Source organism: Erpetoichthys calabaricus, chromosome 5 (genome assembly GCF_900747795.2).
Source record: "Erpetoichthys calabaricus chromosome 5, fErpCal1.3, whole genome shotgun sequence".
Classification (NCBI taxonomy): Eukaryota; Metazoa; Chordata; class Cladistia; order Polypteriformes; family Polypteridae; genus Erpetoichthys; species Erpetoichthys calabaricus.
Window position 1 is genome coordinate 104,946,469 of NC_041398.2, and position 20,395 is coordinate 104,966,863.

The window sequence follows — 20,395 nt, forward strand, 5'->3', positions numbered from 1 at the left end:
TATCTATCTATCTATCTATCTATCTAATGACATATCACACTATCTGTATACAGAAAAGACTGACTAACTCTAAACTCCACTAAAGTAGTATTTCTTAACTGGCAGAACTAATGAGATATATGGCCAATTTAGCAAACAATTTAGTAAGATCAAAATTGTTAAATAAGTGCATTGTACCTCTAGCACAGCCACTTCTTGTAAGTTGCGAAGCAATCGGAATGCTAAAGGGTGTTTGGAATCCAAGCCTGGTATTACTTCACAACCCCTCAGTGGAATAGAGGCCATGTGAGTTTTAAGGTCTGCTCGGTCCTTATGAAGAATTAACTGGTTATCTTTCACTCGACACCAGCGTTCTCTCCAGCGGTTATTAGACAAAACATTCAGATATCCTGTGAAATCAAAAGTTGCAAAAGAATCAGCATATATACCAATATTTTAATCTAATTCAGGATAAAGTTACACTTTCCATTTAATAAAAAACTGTTGCTTAATCTCTAGCCAACAATACACTAGAAAAAACTTTTATATACCATGTATGTATATAAATCTATTTGTATCTCTGAAACCACATACATTTTATTTGATTTCTTTAGATCCTGATAATTTGCCTACTCTGATATTTGGAAAGAGTCAACCAAATTCTGTTCAAGATCTAAAGTGGTTTTAGCTTTTTTATATTTCTTACTTTAATGTGGAAAGCAAACTGAATGATTGTTTTTTTAGCAGATTTAGATGTGGCCATTGTTCATTGATCATATATGATTAACTGTTTTGGACTAAGCCTTACGCTTCTTGCCAAATGTAATTCCTGTCATTCTTGAAGCTCTGAAGGTCTTTTTCTTTTTAGATTGCCTTACAAATCACTTTTCTAACAACACATTATGGTGATTTTCTAAAGATAATATGCATATAACTATGATCAGTGTTTTTTTATGTTTAAAAAAATAACATTTTTTATTTGTATCAAGAAATTATGTTGGTCAAACAAACTTAATAGCCTAAGGTAACATGCTGCAGTAGCAAATAGAATCAAATGGTGCTTAAACCTTTATATTTCATTTCTCAACTCACCACATGTTGGCACATCTTCCTCTGCAGATGATGTCTGCTCATCTGTTGATGGTTTCTTCTTTCCCAGGCCAATAATTTTTGTGATTTTTTTTCCTGTGACTTTACCAACAGTACCTTTTTGCTCAGCCTTTGTGTTCTTTTTCCCTTTCACTATAACAATAAAGGAACAAAATAAAACACAGCTGCAAGAAAAAGTATGTGATGAGCAGGCTTCAAAATTTATCAGTACTTCGTCTCTTATTTGGCCATCATATGGTGACTATCTATCTATCCAGTCATCAGTGGTTTGTATTATTATTTTCATTAGTCTTTTAGATGAATTTAAGGCCTCTGAAGTCTTCATTTCTAGTATGATGTGTTGCCAACAGCAAGAAAAATGAAGTTTCTAACCTGTTTAAATTAGCATCACCAAATAAAGGTTATGATTATCACATCAAGCCAATTCATCTGTACCTAATACATAATAGTAACTGACACAGTAGGAACACATGCATCAGAAACAAGATATGGAAAAAAGATGTTAAAAAAGAATTTAGGGCAGTATTTTACTTTTTGAAACATCTCAGAAACACAATATTATCACATACTAACTAAAAATCCTGCTATGTGAGCATTGCAAGTCATGTGTCAATTTTTGACTCTTGTATCAGTTGTTACACTTTAAAGTCTCTTAATTCGTCTCACTTTAAATGCTTGTGAAATGAGAAAGGGCTTACTGTTTTAATGCAACCTAAAGGAGCAAATGCTGTAAAGACAACAACAATGTTACACGGGAATTTTAACCTAATGGTCACTGCATCTAAATGTCAGCAAAAACAGCTATATATTTAGAAGAAAACTAACAACAAAATTTAGCCAAATAAATTTTAAACAGGTAAAGTCAGCTAACATAACATAAAAAAATAACATGCCTACCATGCTCTCTCCCATCTATCACTCCATTTTCATGATTTGCTTCACCATCAGAGCTTGGTCTTTCATAAGAGAACTTCTGTAACAAGTGAAATTTAAGATAGTAATTTACATAGTATGTAGAAAAAGTTAATTTACTAAAAAACATTGCAACAGTAATAAGCTTCTTAGACTGGCAGCACTAACTTTGAAGTCTAATATTTCATATTTACATTAAATTATAGCAAAGCTCAAGAGTATTTACATTTAATAATACCATTCCTCCATTACTGTACATACCTTTTCCAATTCACTTTTGTGAACTGGTGAACTAGAAACAGTCCCATCAGAATCAAAAGTTCCATTGCAACTGTGGCAGACATCTCTGATTACCTAAAACAAAAAGTATATATACTGTATATGTAGCAGTCTTTTATTATATAATACAAAATACACATTTGAGGGAAAAAAGATGAAACAACAGTACAAAACAAACAGAAAATAACACCACCTGCTTCCTCTCATAGGCCTGCTACACAGGTGAGTATCTTTCTACCTATTAGGATGACTTTTCCACTTGCAAAATACAATAAAATCCAGCCTTTATTTCTGCCTTGCCCACATTACTACATGGTCACTGGTCACTGCAACCATGAAATGGACTAAGCAAGTTTGAAGATGGAAGGTTAGATGCTTTGTAATTTTCTTTATGACAATGCTACTGTTTTACTTAAAACTGATACATATTTTTTCATTTGAAAACTTATAGTTATAGACAAGAAGAAATAAATCACTTCACAAGTCAAGAATATTTTAGTCTTTTTTTTTTTTTTTTTTTACTTTCTGGCAATTTTTTTCGCATGAAAACCTGATTGAGGAATCAAAAATCATGTAATGGGTGAGAGTTTACTAATGCATAAAGGTGATGTGATAATATACAAATAAACCACACAGGCAATAGTTCAATGTATTCAAGTTGGAAAAGGTTCGACAAAATATCACAAAAAGCCACAGGCATAATATACATCAATAGTCTAAACATGCTAACTAAACCTACTATTAATGACAATGGAGGGTTGATCCTTTAGTAACCATTATTTCATAGGTACTAACTTTCAAGGCAGAAGAATAATAAAAGGAGCTGCTATTACAGAAGTAGCACATAAAAGCTAAATGTGTTGAAAGAGAACTCAAGTAAGACCACATATTTAGAATGTTATCATTATTTGTAGTTTCCTAGCACATACACCATTGTACTCATTATCCAAAAGAATGAATTGTAAAAATAAATAATTACTTGGCGAAGGCATAAAAGCACATTATTGATGCTCTCTTATAAGGAGCAAACAACATACAAGTACACATTGAACAGCCAAGAAATACATTATCATAGTGCCAAATGAAAGAACTGCAACTAGTAAAAAAATTCTAAGCCATTTCTTAAAGAAGATTTTAAGTAAATGAAACACATTTCATACTTATTTTTATTGGTTATGTAATAGTAAGAGCAATGTCCAAAATGTCACTAATCTTGGATTGACAACATACTGTCCAGTATGTAAGTTTGTTCTCGAAGATCAAGACATTGTTTGTGCTTGGGCGCACCATACGTCACAGATGAAGGTTTTAGTGTATAAATGGCACTTAATTAATCAGGAAAACAGAACATACTTTTTCCAGTCTAAATGAACAGATTATTACTTTTCACCAAGCCCAACTTTATTATTAGATTATGTATAGCTGAATCATTGTACATTGTTTACATTTCTTATAGATGTGCGGAATGTGTACATTTGAAAAAAGTTAAAATCCCACAACTTGTTTGTATGTAAATAATGAGTTATTTACTTTTCTGTTTTTGCATTATATTTGTAAATCAGCATAAGTACTCTGAGCTTGTACTTAGTCAAGTGTTCTATATTAATAAGAAAATGCACTGAAAATGCCTGAGGTAAGGATGTCATGTTCTATATTTAGGGCAATAAAAAAATCCCCTTCTGTGCTGTGGAATTAGCCCGGACACAAACATAGGCTAAGGACACAAGTACCAAAGCACACGTGATTTATTATTATTTAGTATCCCAACAAGCACCAACACACTTTACTTTTTCTTCCTTTCTTTTCTTTAACTTTATCTCTCGCTCTCTTTCTTTCTCCTCCACTCTCTCTCTGGCAAGTTTCGTCCTTCTCCTCCCGACTCTGGCTCCTGGAATGGTGTCTGCTGGCCCCTTATATAGGTGTCTGATGATGTGTTTCCAGCAGCACTTTCGGATGTGGCGGAAGAGCTGCTCTCCAGGGCTCAGCAGTAATTGTAGCACCCCCTGGCAGCACCCGCGGATCCCAACAGGGCTGTACCAAACTCCAACTCCCATGAAGCCCTGCGGGAGTCCGAGGCACCGCCCGTCTGGGAGAGGGAACACTCTGGCCACACTTGTTCCCCCAGTGCTAATGAATTAGAAAAAAACTGATTTGGATGAAGTATAAACAATGCTGAATACATTTATTCCTTTATCAATGCTAAAACAGCTTATTATTATTATTATTATTAACAGATTGTTATGTTAATTTGCTACTGAGAATGTACCTTGTCTGTTAATTATTTTAAATTTGCTTAAGAATTACTTGACAAGTTTGATAACTAGTTTAAGTTGAAAGCAGCTGTGCATTATTTTAAGTCTAGAGATTTAAGATAGCTTCTGTGGAATGTTGCTTGGTTGTGCATGTTTATGTTGAGGTAAAACAAAAACCATTTATACCAAATGTATAGTGAAGTTGCTACCATAATGCATATATGATTTCAAAAGCGGTTTTTAAGTTAAACAAGCATGCTGTGTTGTTTCTAAATGCTCTCAGCATGTTGCACTGATGTCAGACATTTTGGAAACATGATTTTAGGTTTATAATGTTCGAATAATGGAACAGTTGCCTTAGAAAGAGGATCATACCTAAGCATAGTTACATAAGATCAGACAAATGAGCTGATCAGGAGAGGAGGAGAGGAAAGTCAAACTGAAAATGCTTTGAGTCACCACTGAAGTTTTGTGTAAAAGCAATGCAATAAGAGAGCCACCAAGAAGAATGAGAACTGCACAGCCAGTCATTATATGGATACAGATACCACATTCTATTTGCTTTTGTTTATGGAAGGACGAATTTTTATAATGTTTAAAATCTAATTTAAAAATCTAAATTTATTAAGCCTAATTTACTGCTTATACATGTGATCTATTCTACATCAGAAAGATAGGAACTGAGTGTCTTTCTGAACTAGGTCAATCAGGTTGATGAGAGATGTCTCCAATAGGAAGGCTACAGTGACTGTCACACCTGGGTATAGTATAAAGAAACCACTAACAGAAGGTAATGGGCTGTGGTCCTAAGTGCAAGAGAACTGCAGCTATGAACTGTATAAAACCAAACATCTGTAAGTGTAAGAACAGGTAACTTAGGTAGTGATTGAAAATGAAACATAAAGTGGGTCCACATTAAAAAGAAATTGCACTTTTGAAAAAACAAACTGACTTCTCAATACACAGACAACTCCCTCAATTACATCTTTGTCAGAATAAGCTTTAATTAAATCAAATTACTTTGCTGGAGAACCCTCAACCTTACAGAAATACTACCTACTGCAGACAAATGTAATCCAGGTATGTCATGCTGGCAGCAGGTTTTTGTTACAGAAAGTTACAAATTGATTTTTTTTCCTAAGTGTACTCTTACCTTACATTGCCTTGAATTTAAAAGAACCTGGCAAGCTGAATATTTTTCAGAATAATAGCAAATGATTTTGTCATTGCAGAGGTGCTGGATTGTGGCCAGAAAATGTATAGAATCGGCAAAAAAGTATATTACTTGTGATGAGTAGACACTGGTGTAAATGAAAATTAAAAAAAAAAAATAATTCATTACTTAACCTACTGTGCCCTTTAGAAATGTGCTGTTGTACAGCTAAAGATGGCTAAGGAAACAAGTTCTTCAGAAAACAGTAAGGATTTGGGATTCAATGTAACTACTTATCAATACCCATGTAAGAGAAGCAGAAAAAAAAAATGAAAATAAAAAACAACCAACCTTTATTTTAAACCATAGACCTTATACTGTATACTTGTGGCTAAAGCAATTAATAAAACTATTAATGCTATCAAATATTACAATTGGTTAAACAGGAATATTATTACAGTAATCCCTCCTCGATCGTGGGGGTTGCGTTCCAGAACCCCCGAGAAAGGTGAAAATCCGCAAAGTAAAAACCATATGTTCATATGGTTATTTTTATATATTTTAAGCCCTTATAAACTCTCCCATACTATTATAAACATTTCCCGCACAATTATACAGCATAAACCCTTTGTATTCTCTTAGATATTAGGTAAGATTCGTTGAAATTATGTATGTAAACACACTGTTTATATACAGTAAAACCTAAATATTATTTTAAAGATATTTAGTGTCTCCGATATCACATATGTTAAAGATATTACGACAGACAGGCCACCAGAAATAAATATGTACAATGCAAGAAAAATTGTATACAGTAAAATGTGTGTACAGTGACACTAAACTATGTACATGTAATAAGTACTGTATGTAGAAAATTAATTATGGTTACTCACCAACAATGACACGACGACTTGTCCGATAACGATGAGTTTAATTTTACTGCACAACAAAGGAGAGCGTTACAGCTCTTCTAAAGGAGCCTCTTCAGGCGATTGTGTAGCACCGACATTTTTTTTCTTCCGGCAGTCTTCAATCCAAATCCCTAAAGCAGATTCCATCCGGACTACCGCCTTATTACATCCACTTACAACTCATTTTGTGCCCTGGTTAAAGGACATTGCGGCCGTAGATCATATATTCTTTTCCTCCTTTTTAAATTAAAAGAATCGTGGACTCATTGATGCCGTAATGGCGTCCTGCAGCGGTGTAGCTGTTCCCTTCCTTCAACATATCCAAAACTTTTACTTTTTCGGCAATCGTTAGTATCTTCTGTTGGCGCTTGGACACAGCCCCTGAAGCAGTAGCAAGAGCATGTTGATGCTAAATGAGTGAGACGAGACTTCCTGGTTAACGCAGCGGAATTGAATTCGGCGCTCCGTCGCTGAGCCAATCAGCACACAGGAACTTAACTGCGTGCTCTGATTGGGTAGCTTCTCAGCCATCCGCCAATAGCGTCCCTTGTATGAAATCAACTGGGCAAACCAACTGAGGAAGCATGTACCAGAAGTAAAAAGACTCATTGTCCGCAGAAACCCGCGAAGCAGCGAAAAATCCGCGTTATATACATTTAGATAAGCTTACATATAAAATCCGTGATAGAGTGAAGCCGCGAAAGTCGAAGTGCGATATAGCAAGGGATTACTGTATTTCAATATAATTTAAGATCAAAGACTTACTGAAATGCTTATAAGGCTTATTATTATAAACGAAAATGCATCCAACCTACTTCAATAACTCATACTGAGTATTCATTCATATAAAGAATTCTTTTAGCCTTTGAAACATCTTAGTCGTTGACATGAATTGTTGTCTGTATGTGGGTAGTGTATAAGCTGTGATGCCTTTTAGACAATGAAGTCCAAAAATCTGTGAACAGTTCAAATTTATAATTTTTCTTTTAAACAAGTGGAGCATGAATGTCCTATATGTATTCAAGAGAAAAACAAAAGAAAATGTGAAACAAATGGAAGTCTACACAGAAAAATGGTCCACTTTGACTTCTTATAGATTGGGCCTGTTCCTCCCAATCTGCATACAGCAAGTCACCTACTTAATCTCCTTAAAAACTACAATGCATTGCCTACTCACTTGTGGTATTCTCTACAACAGTAAGCCTCTACTCCAACTCACCTCACAACTGTATCCTTAACAGAATGCAGCACATTACAGGAGCTACATGGTCAATCATATACATGCAAATATGACTGGATATGTTACCACACCCAGTTAATCAACATGGACTAAATAATCTGCTCCAAAACACTATTTAAACAGATATACAATCACCATTTTAAATGGTAAATCAACACATCCACAATCAACTCAAAAATTTGGTGTGACCCATTCTATAGCCAGTATCAGTGTGTGATCCACACAGAAGATGAATCCTACCTTGCACCCAATGCTCCAGGTATAGGCTCTGGATGCCATAAATCTGTATTAGAATATATGGATTTTTTTAAAACTGTTTACCTGACTCATTAAGAATCCTTCCAGCAGAAAATATTTACTTTCAGTTTTACTCTCTAAAATATAACTTTTTGCATTCACAAAAAACATGTTTTCCAGTGGACTAAAACTCTCAGTTACTTAATACTGTAATTATTTTAAAGTAATAACTAAGCAACAAGAAATAACAAATGCACCAGACAATATTCTATAATTGTGTGTTATCAGTATACCATATATAATGTATAATACGAAGACCTATAAAATCTGAAAAAAGTTAACTTAGAATGGAAACAGAGGAGAAATTACCACTGGTTTGCGTCATCTTCTAGATTATACTAAATCTTTAAAATAACTTATCTAGTGGCATACTTGCTGCCTTTTGTGGAAAAAGTGATCTATTTCTAGGGTAAAGTAATAAGTTTGAATATGCTGCCTAATGATTTGGCTTCATGATAAAAGAAAACACCCTCAAGGATTATCAGGGTGTGGAACATTCCTTGGGATATCATTTTAGCCTGATGTTTCATGTGTAAGAAACACATATGCCTGCTGTCCAAAAAACTTCAAGCTGTAATAAATCAGGGAATGAGTGCCAAAAATAGAAACTGGTGATTCAAGCCCTCTAACATTTTAAAAGAAAACATGCAGGAATTAGTTTCAGCTGTTTACTTTGGCAGGGTTCTCACAATACAAAGACACCTGATAAAATATTTATTCATATTATCAATAAATGCCAAAAATAGCAGTCTGTTGGCTATAATTTTAAAACAGCTATTTAATAATTTAAAAATGTTTATGTTTATTAAAATATTTCACTTTTAATAAATGTGGTGATAGTCACTCAAATTTAGACTGCCAGAGAGGGAAAAGGTAACTGTGCTACAAAATTACAAACTAAGAACTGGATTATGAATTTTTCATGTTAAATTGAGTAATGTTTTCTGTATTCTTACCACTAATTCAGAATCATTACACTAACCTCACCCTAACTGATCTTCATGTTTCTTGTTCCTTTCCTCAGATTAAAAAAAATAAAAAACTCCTTTCATGGTTTAAAGATATCCTTAGGAATCAGAGCTCAAAATTGAGATAAAGAATAGATGAAAATCTTTACCAATTAGCAGGTGCAGCAGTGGTGGACAACACTACATATAGGAATCATAGATACAAGGTTAGAAAGCATTTAAGATATGGGATAAAAACTAAGGGAATTTTAATTGCCAATGGAGAAGATGCTAAAACTTTATTCATGAAGTGTACTGCAGGGATATTCCATTGGTTACTGCTTCATATACAGTCATGGCTGAAATTATCGGCACCCCTGAAATTTTCCTTGAAAATGCACCATTTCTCCCAGAAAATTGTTGCAATTACAAATGTTTTGGTATACACGTTTACTTCCTTTATGTGCATTGGAACAACACAAAAAACAGAGACAAAAAGTCAAATCTGGCATCATTTCACACAAACTCAAAAACCGGGCTGGAGAAAATTATTGGCACCCTCTACTTTATATTTGGTTGCACGCCCTTTGGAAAAAATAACTGAAATCAAGCGCTTCCTAGAACCATCAACAAGCTTGTTACACCTCTCAAATGGAATTTCCGACCACTCTTCTTTTGCAAACTGCTCAAGGTTTCTCAGATTTGAAGGGCGCCTTCTCCCAACAGCAATTTTGAGATCTCTCTATAAGTGTTCAATCGGATTTAGATCCGGACTCATTGCTGTCCACTTCAGAACTCTCCAGTGCTTTGTCTTCAACCATTTCTGAGTGCTTTTAGAGGTATGTTTGGGGTCATTGTCCTGCTGGAAGACCCATGACCTCTGATGCAGACCCAGCTTTCTGACACTGGGCCCTACATTGCACCCCAATATCTTTTGGTAGTCTTCAGATTTCATGATGCCTTGCACACAGTCAAGGCATCCAGTGCCAGAGGCAGCAAAACATCCCCAAAACATCTTAGAACCTCCACCATGTTTGACTGTAGGTACTGTGTTCTTTTCCTCGTAGGCCTCATTCCGTTTTCTGTAAACAGTAGAATGATGAGCTTTACCAAAAAGCTCTACCTTGGTCTCATCTGTCCACAAGATGTTCGCCCAGAAGGATTTTGGCTTCCTCAAGTACATTTTGGCAAACTCCAGTCTGGCTTTTTTATGTTTCTGTGTCAGCAGTGGGGTCCTCCTGGCTCTCCTACCATAGCGTTTCATTTTGTTCAGATGTCGACGGATAGTTCAAGCTGACACTGTTGCACCCTGAGTCTGCAGAACAGCTTGAATATGTTTTGAAGTTGATTGGGGTTGTTTATCCACCATTCGGACTATCCTTCGTTGCAGTCTTTTATCAATTTTTCTCTTCCGTCCACGTCCAGGGAGATTAGCTACAGTGCCATGTGTTGTGAACTTCTTGATTATGTTGCGCACAGTGGACAAAGGAACATGATCTCTGGAGATGGACTTAGCCTTGAGATTGTTGATATTTTTCCACAATTTTTGTTCTCAAGTCCTCAGACAATTCTCTGCTCTTCTTTCTGTTCTCCATGCTTAGTGTGGCACACTCAGACACATAACAGAAAGGTTGAGTCAACTATTCTCCATTTTAACTGGCTTCAGGTGTGATTGCTATATTGCCAGCACCTGTTTCTTGTCACAGGTGAGTTCAAACGAGCATCATATGCTTGAAATAAAACAATTTACCCACAATTTTGAAAGGGTGCCAATAATTCTGTCCGGCCCATTTTTGGAGTCCTGTGTGACATGATGTCAGATTTGGCTTTTTTTCTCTGTTTTTTTTCCAATGCACATCTATATATATAAAATCCCAATGTGCGTCCAGGTGTCCGTGTGTGGGTGTCTTCTGGTGAAGTGCGCATGCGCGGGGCACGTGCGATGCGCGATATTACTGTCAGAGAAAGTTAGAGGCGTTTTACGGAAATACAAACCAGTATTACTGCGAGAGGAAATTAAAGGTACACAATACAGTGACGCATATTACAGCCACATACAAGCCAGTATTACTGTCAGAGGAGATTAAAGGCATACTACCGACGCGCATGCCTGTATACCGCCAGAGAAAATTAAAGGTATATTACGGATGTACAAGCCAGCGGACGTACAAGACGGTATCCTTCAATAAGGGCGCGCACAGGCATCCTTCAATAAGGGCGCGCACAAAAAGGCGAGCCTCAATAGGGCGACCTCAAATGGGCGCAGCGAATAAAGGTGCGCGTAAATAAAGATCTGCACCTTTGTTGCTCTTCACATATTCCAGAGCCATTTGAACTAAATTATCTACGAATGCCTTTATTTGCCGCGCTCAATTGAGGTTACCCTTTTGAAGCTCGCCTTTTTGTGCGCGCCCTTATTGAATAGAGCCGTACAAGACAGTATTACTGCCACAGAAAATTAAAGACACACAATACAAGTCCATCCATCCATCCATTATCCAACCCATTATATCCTAACTAGTCCACATAGAAAATATTCCACACAAAGTGTAATGACAGTATACTTAACACGACTAAAAAAATTAATACATTAATTATATTATTTTAATTAAGCTTACCTTTTCAGATGTGTGTGCAATGAACCTGCATAACTGGAATGACGTTAACTGCATTTTAAGATGCTGCATTTCTCTGTTGATCAGCAATCTCACTCCACTAATCTGAACTGGTGCTACTGTCATAGAGTAAGGTGTAGGAGGACTGAGCTAGAAGTGACACATTTCTAAGCCATTCAACATGATTGGTGGGATATGGGTGGAAATGTCACACTTTGCCATCAGGATCCTATCAAGTCATATTATGGTTTAAAGTGGCACATTTGGTCACTCTTATTCAACTGGCACTCTAGGCAATTGCCTATTTTGCCATTATGAATGGGCCGGCCCTGGGCATGAGTAAAGGTTTATCATAAGAAGGAAGAAATCAGACTAGTGGATGACATAATATTTAGTAGGTTCTTAATGAATTCTACAAGTAATCCTTAAAATAATGAACAAAATATTCTTGCAAGTCATAAATTGATTGGATTAAACAAGGATATTCTCAACAAATTAGATTTTACCTGGTTTCTGGGGTTCTGTTTTCCCAAGAACCATAAACGTAGTCAGGAAAAAAAGATATATCAGTAAGTAAATGACCCTTCATTGACTGGGCATCTAGATAACAGTGATATTAAAGCATAAATAAAGTCTAACCAGGACAGATGAAAATGAACTGTAAAACTATAAAGAACAGGGTTTCCCTTTTCCAGAAGAAGTCTGAGACACACATATTTATTGGACCCAATTTTTAAATGACACAAAAATGTTAATTTTAACCATACCTTTAACCATTCTTCTGCTTGCTCCTTGCTTTGCACAGCTAGCACTAGGGCATCAGCTCCTTGGTGTGTAATTTTTAGTTCATGCTTTTTTTTCTTTCCATCTTTAGGGATATGTGTAATACTACAGCCAGTGAGCACAAGCTCCATCTGTGGGGTGTGGTCTTTGGAGCTTTTATAACACTATAATAGTAAATGATAAAATAATCACATATCAAAAGGCAAAAAAAAACTTGAATCAGGAAGTTTTCATAAGCTATGTACAGAATACTATTGGATCTGCTTAGTTTTCCTTAACATAAACTAAATTGACCAAAATGTGGGATACAGCAAAGTTGCTTTTAAAAGTGTAAATTAACATTTTAATAAATGTCTTTGATAAATCATCTAAGCCTACTTAAATATTATGAATTGCAGACAAATCATAATAGCAAGAAGAAACAAATTATAAACTTTATGAATTCTGGAATGGAACAGAGGTACACAATAATGACTTAAGATTTATTTTGTACAGTCTAATTGTCTGGAAACTCCTCTTGAAGAGCAGTAAGTTCCAATACGGTAATTACAAGAATCTTAAATAACCTTGTATCATCTTCAGAATGTTTGTCTATGAATCTCTGAAATAAATTGCACTATACACAAATTTCACTTTGGAAAAGGTCTATAAATGCTGTGAAATGCAATGCAAATTGCAATGTTAAAACACTGGGGTTACTGTAGTAGTCTTTATCAAATATATCATACATTCTACATACTCTGCTGGTATCAGTAACAGTTTCTATAAGACTATATTATTTAAAGATATAATCAAAATTAAATATTTAAATATGCATTACTTAAAAACATAAATAACTACAACTAGACCACATGAAATTCTGTTTTGGCTGTTTTTCAAAAAGTTTGTTTTGAATAAAAATAAATTATCACTATCATCTAGATAAAACAATTTCTCGTGCTACGTCAACAGAATAGTTCTTTCTAGAGTTAAGACAAATATTTGCAAGTCTGCACTCCCCAAAAAATCTTACCAGTAATTTATTATCTTTGATAACACATAATAGCTTTGTCCACTGTCCAAATCTCTTTTTGCGCAGCAGAAAGGCACAGATCCGAGCATCTTTAACCAGGTCCATAGAAGCTTCCTCAGAAGGCCACTGGTGCCTCATTTTCTGTCCTTTTCCATCTTCCTCCTCTTCATCATAAGATTCATAAGAACTGCTCATGGCATCAGAATCATAATCTACAAGTATAATTTTAAAAATGCTTTACAGATAATATTACTGTTCCATATTATTTACAGTACAATAATAGGAATTGGATTTGAAATGTTAACAATTATAGGAAAGGGGCACTTATTAAACAGAGAGGCAGACTGAGGACAATATTAAAAGTGTGGTAAATCTAATTCAGTATGTAATTAACATACTATTTCCAATCTCAAAAGCCTTCCAAAGGAGTATTGAGTATTGCAGCCTATAATATTGTCTGGGTTTTGTTCCATTTAATACATTAATAACTGAGTAATTTTCTTTGCCTACTTAATCATTCTACTGCTTTTAATTTTTACTTATTTTTAGTAAAACATTAGCTGGTTCATAGGAGAAGTCTGAATAACAAGTTTGGATATAATTGTATTCATTAATCATACAAAACTAAAAATTCTATAAAGAAAATATGGTAAAAACACCTAACGTTCCATGAAATAAAATGTAGTCTTTAATGCAAAAATATAAAGGAGTATAACGTTGAACGTTCACAAAAATATCAGCATTTGATTATTTGTAATGGCCAACATGCAGAAGAAAACAAAGTTTTTTTCAGCACGAATAATTCGCACCTCCTGGCAAGCAGAACAGACAGCAGGACTTCATGACTTCTGGACTCGTTTGTGTAGTTTGCTTCATGCTTTCCACTATATGGTTGTATACTGTACCTATGTTATTTAATGATCCACTACATCACACTTTATCTGTTCCATAAAACTGTGGGGCAGGTAGGGAGGTTGCTGCAACCTAAAGTAAAAGAAGCTTCTTTAGAGTAGAGTAATGTCCTCTTTCTTTCATCTTATGTAGGATCAAACAACCGATTATTTTTTCAGTTGGCTAATTATCCATTAAACATACAACCTTCTATCCATATGGAAAATTAGTCTTTACTTTTTCAAACGTGAGTGGTTAAGACATGAGTCTTAACTAAGTTGAAGTCTTCTCTACCTGATTTCCTGTTGATAGTTATTCCTAATATCTGATTTTCTGTATACTTCACATTGCGGTAAACACTGGATTATTTATGTACTGTACATAAAATTACATTATCAAAGGCAGAATACTTCTATGTTCTTCAGGTTGCAGACATTGGTATTACAGGAATTTTGCTCATAGAAAAAAACTGTAAAAATAGCTCATGGCTGGTCAAACATATTACACATAGTTGATACTGTCTTGCTGATTAACATTATAGTTACTCCCAAGCAGTCTAACCAGCAGTCTAGCAAAACAACATGTGGATAACAGTTACATAGGGTTAGTACAGCTGTACATGTGACAGGACTACTAATACTACTACTACTAACACTACCACTAATACCACTACCACCACTACTACTACCACCACCACTACTACAACTGTTTATATCCAGAATGGAGGCAGAGATCATTATATCTACTTTTAGCCGAGAGCTGCTGTATTCAGAAATGTTTTTCAAGCAAAGGGTATTCAATCTAAAATGGCTTAATAGTTTGCTGGTGCTGAAATTGCCTCTGCAGAAAGAGTAAAACCAGTTTGTGTAGTAAACTAACCTCTGCACACAACTAAAATCAAGATTAAAAAAATTATTCACCCTAAAATAAGAATGGTAAATTAAAAAAGAATGTATATGGGTATTGAGAAACAACAATGCAGCCTGGTAGCATTTTTTTTACTTCATAATGAAATGAAAATCTATCCACAATTTTTAATATGAAGCATTTGTTTTTCAATTTGGTCTGAATGACAGCCCTAAACAGTGCCATCCCTTAAGTACTGGGAAAGCAACATCAAAACTTGCTGTTTTTTGCTAAGCAACTTTGATTTCATTTAAAAGAAAACAGAATATCTCTGTTTGTACATTAAGCAAGGTTAATTTTGACTTTACTGTTACACTTTCTAATATTTTTGTCATTGTATTACAACTGCCTATTTTTCATCAACCATTGTGCCAATGTGGCATCAGTAAGAAAAAATTAAGTGTTTAATAGCTATTTTGTTATTGATTTGAAAGGATTTTGAAGCACGAGATTCAATTTTCCTAAGCCTTTTTGCAACATTATATGAGGCAATCTATTATGACTTGAGGGAAACTGTGCAATATGCTTTTTACACATTACCTAAAATAAGGATTGCGCGAACAGATGCCAAGATCACATAGTACAATCACTGATCATTTGTTTTTGAGATGCTATAAGGGTTCAAGTGTGGCCTAATGTTTTCTATTTTGCATCTAAAAACACAGAGATCGCAAAATATTTTTGTGAAAATCTGCACAGGTGTGGTAAGTAAACAGCTCAGTACAACATAATTGACATAATTTGCCTTAATTTATCATGACTGCCTGCCATGCCTTAAAGGATAATTTTGGTACTTTTCAAGTCTAAGTTATTTCAACACAAACATGTTATATATTAATTTGCCAATTGAAATTATATTCTAAAGTGAAGTGTTTCTATAAATTTTGAAAATACCTTGTCTGTTTATGCTGTTTACAATGGGGCTGTTGTGTACAGAGGCCTCTTGCTTCCACTAACCCTCAAGCCACAAATGCTCACCCTAGCCAGTAATCCAACACCCCAAGATTACCTCCACCAGAGCTCCAGCATTCTGAAGCCATCATGACTTCTGGTCAGAAAATGCATGCCTCCTCTGCTATCTAGCACTCTCATCCCCAAACTCTGCTTTTTCAATGTACTTGATAACTGCTGCGCTTTGGCACTCAACGGAAGTGTCAACTAAAGGACCAAAACAGAGAGCTGTCAGTCATCAGCTCTTCCGTCCCTCTCTGTGTCCTCTGGCTTACTTTTATCTTTCATGCACTTTTCTTTTTTACCTCTCCCTCAGCAGCTTGTGGACCTCTTTTACTGCCGCTGGCCTTACCCACTCTTGCGCTGCTATGGAGCGGAAAGCTATGGCTGATTAAAAACAATTGCAACCTGTGGTGTGACTCGCCAATGTAGACAAAAGTAGACTGCCAAAATAGAAAGACAAATTTAAAGTGCTGTTCATGTGGAAATACAGGAATTCTGAAGAGATAACCTAGCAAGCAACTGGTTATCTCTACAAAATTATTACTCCTGAGCATGTAAGTTTGAAAAAGAATTTTTAGTATCATTTACAATCCAGTTTAAAAACTTCTAGAAGCAGTAAATATTTGACTACTTTTAAAGTATTGAAGTCCCTCTCTTCTTAGTGCAAAACATTCTGCCACCTAACAACAATTCCGTTTAAGGGAAGCCATTAGGGGAAACCATCTTATATAGACACAATAAACTGATGTGTGCTACTGTAAATATAGTTCAGACTCAGTCGCAGGGCTTTTTTGCATTTATTTTCAGTGTTTTGCATTTTTTTCTGTGTTTATTGTTTTTTTCAGTTTGTGTTGGACTCTTAGCCTTTTTTGGAATTAAATTTGTAGCAACTGTTTACCTTTTAGTTAATTATTATATACATTTTTTTCCCCAATGTTCTGTAATTGCCTAATGGTGCTTAATTATTTTCTGTTTATGCAGTATCTTGATATGTGCAGGCCATGGGAATGGTGGCCGCTAGTCATGCTGGTGTGCTGTCATTTGAGCATTTATCAATAGATTTTGAGCTCCAGTCTAACTGAGGCGGCATTGAGTTTTCACCTCTGTGTCTTTGTCTCTAAAACTCTGAATTGGTTCATATACATTGGACCCATTTTGAGGTATGGTAATAGTTTAAAGCCTTATTTTTTGGAATTCAAATATTGTTATTTTTTACGTTTGTAAGTATGCATTGCTTAAGGAAAAAAATTTTCCCCTTTAAGTACTGTAGAGATTTTTTTAAGTAAAGCTGTGTGGGCTCTCTGTTTTCTCAATTATAAATGCATTTGTATCTGCTGTATAGATTCCTCTTTTTGACTTTGAAAGTCATGTTGTTTACCAGCATCTTTTTTGTTTCTCTTTTTTCTTAAGTAAGAAGCATTAGCTTGGTCTATTTCTTGATTCATTGCCTTTTTTGTTTAATTGAAGAATGAATTTCTTGAAATAACTGTAAAAACTTAAAAGCACCTGGTTTTAGTTTTGAGAAGCTCACCGTATCTTTCTTCCATGTATTGCTAATCACAACAAATACAAACAATCTTACCAGGTGTGGCATGCGGCTGGGGGTGGTACCCAGCCGGGACGCCCAGGAGGACAGCTCATGACTCCTTCGGACCACAAGGGGGCGACCGTCCTGGTTATATTGTGGGCCACGGGTACAGGGCTTGGAAGCTCAAACCTGTAGTGGCCCGTGGTCACCGCCAGGGAGCGTCCCCATGCCTGGAGGACTTGGGACCCCAGCACTTCCGCCACACCAGGAAGTGCTGGGGGGGAAGAAGAAAAGAGACACCCGGAGTGCTTCTGGAGAGACGGTCGGTACTTCCGCCACACAGGGGCGTGTCAGCGGAAGATTGCTGGGAACCACCTGGAGCACATCCGGGTAACTATAAAAGGGGCCGCCTCCCTTCAATCAAGGCTGGAGTCGGGTGGAAGAGGACGAGGTCTGAGAGAGATAGAGGAGAGAAGGAGGCGGCCTGAAGGCATATTGTGGACAGAGGCCTGGACTGTTGGGGTGATTGGTGCTGTGGCACTGGGTTGTGCACTTAATGGACCTTATATATAATGTAAATAAATGTGTGGTGGACTTTAACACGGTGTCGGTCTGTCTGTGTCCAGGCTATTTCCCACACAGGATATTTCATATTTTATTATTTGTATAACTCTGTGCTATTCTGGGAGCTTAATACCTACCTTTTATACAAAGTGGCATGCATTTGCTTTAACCCTGCCCGCAAGCACTTTATATCGAACAAAATATCACTGTGAATCATCCATCATCCAATCCGCGATATCTAACCACAGGGTCATGGGGGTCCGCTGGAGCCAATCCCAGCCAACACTGGGCACAAGGCAGGAAACAAACCCCGGGCAGGGCACCAACCCACCGCAGGGTGCACAGACACTAGGGACACACGGGGAGAACATGCAAACTCCACGCAGGGAGGACCCGGGAGGCGAACCCGGGTCTCCTAACTGCGAGACAGCAGCACTACCACTGCACCACTGTGCCGCCCTACTATGAATCATAGTGAAGGCAAATTCTTTCATTGTTCAAGGAGCCATTAATTTGACATTTAATAGTCAAAAAATTGTTTGTCTTATGAACAAACATTCTTCAAAAAATACTCCACAAATAACTAGTAAGATAAAATAATTAATCTAATATTGATGAACTTGTCAGAACAAAAATTGTACCAAAGAAAGAATTTATGTAAGGGACGGTACAAACACTTTCTTCTTTGTGATAGTTATAACAAAATAAATGAACAAATAAAAACATTTGGTCCTTTGTTCTTAACCGACCCCTCCTAAACTTTAGTTTGCTTCTTACGTGATGTGATGTATTCAGGTGCTTTACCAGGGCTAAGTGGTACTGCCTCTTCATAATATCCTTCAGGAAGTGAGGTACTGGGTAAAGGGGGGTGGTCCAATATCTGGAGGCTGAAATATAAACAAAGAATTTTCATACATTATTTATAAAGAATGCAACATACTAAATAAGGGCACACTTTCAGTAGCTATCTCTCAACCATCTGAACTAAACAGAATCTTGCCAGAATTTTGAAGATGCCACATATTATTGTTGTGTCATAGCTAATGTGATTGTTTAATGATGACTCATTCAAAGCAAGTCACCTTTTTATAAACTACAGTCAGTAAATAGTAATAAGAATAAGGCCCACTAGAACCAAAGGGATGGTTTATGCCATTGATTACCTATTAAAAGAAAAGTGCAAAATAGTAAATAAGAGATATGTACAGTAAAGATTTGAATCCTGTTACTCTGTCATCTGTAACCCTGTGTTTGTATAGTGCTTGTCTATTCACCTACATCACAGTGCCTATGTTATTCTTTTGAAGAAACCATTGCAGAGATCCAGGATATGTAAATTAAACCAATGATCTGTGGAGATAAGACAAGCTAATATACACCCTTTCACAAACTCACTTATTTCACCTTGGCCTCCCAGGTATGATGTTCAGTTGGTGTATTTTAACTATACCTTTCATAAAGAGGTACATACTTTTTTAACCAAGCTGTTTTGGTTGCCAGAAGAAGTCCATCATGTGGGCAGTTTGCATTCTCTCTCTCTCTGTATCAGTGAACTTCATCAGCACAATTCTCTCCCACCACTCTTTGTTGCACACTTTCATTCAATACACTCTTTTCTTAGGGGGAGGAATAAGCATGAAAGATAAAGATTTAATAAATTGCACCAGGTAGCACTGTTGTATGCTTCCTCCTCCTGCTGACTTCCTATTTAAAACAGTTGCAATTGTATTTTGCTGTGTCTTTGTAATTCTAAGTACAATTAAGACCACTAATAAGACATACTCCATATGACACATATTTTAAATGATGCTAAAATAGGTACCATTTATGTCAAAGTCGGATGTCGTAATGAATCCTTTCATTTTGTTAATATTTTATTTAAATTTTTAATATCTGCATGGTTACAGTGTGAAAAATAGTGATACTTGCTTAAGAGTGGGATCAGTTCTTCACAGTGAACTTCTTATGTTCAAACCTGTTTCCACATTACACTTCACATAGTTTGATATACTTTTTAACTACTTAGTTATAATAATATTTTTAGTTTTAAAATTAAATTCTT

General features: G+C 35.9%; 1 protein-coding gene across 1 annotated transcript in view; it reads right to left on the bottom strand.

The window, feature by feature from the left end:
* The window catches only part of afap1 (actin filament associated protein 1), a 152,058-nt gene that overhangs the window by 53,463 nt on the left and 78,200 nt on the right, over positions 1 to 20,395 (bottom strand). The window contains 8 exon segments of the mRNA XM_051928217.1: positions 178 to 389; positions 1,072 to 1,221; positions 1,987 to 2,062; positions 2,263 to 2,355; positions 12,463 to 12,642; positions 13,491 to 13,702; positions 19,111 to 19,201; positions 19,203 to 19,220. Coding sequence (XP_051784177.1) covers positions 178 to 389; positions 1,072 to 1,221; positions 1,987 to 2,062; positions 2,263 to 2,355; positions 12,463 to 12,642; positions 13,491 to 13,702; positions 19,111 to 19,201; positions 19,203 to 19,220 — 1,032 coding nt within the window.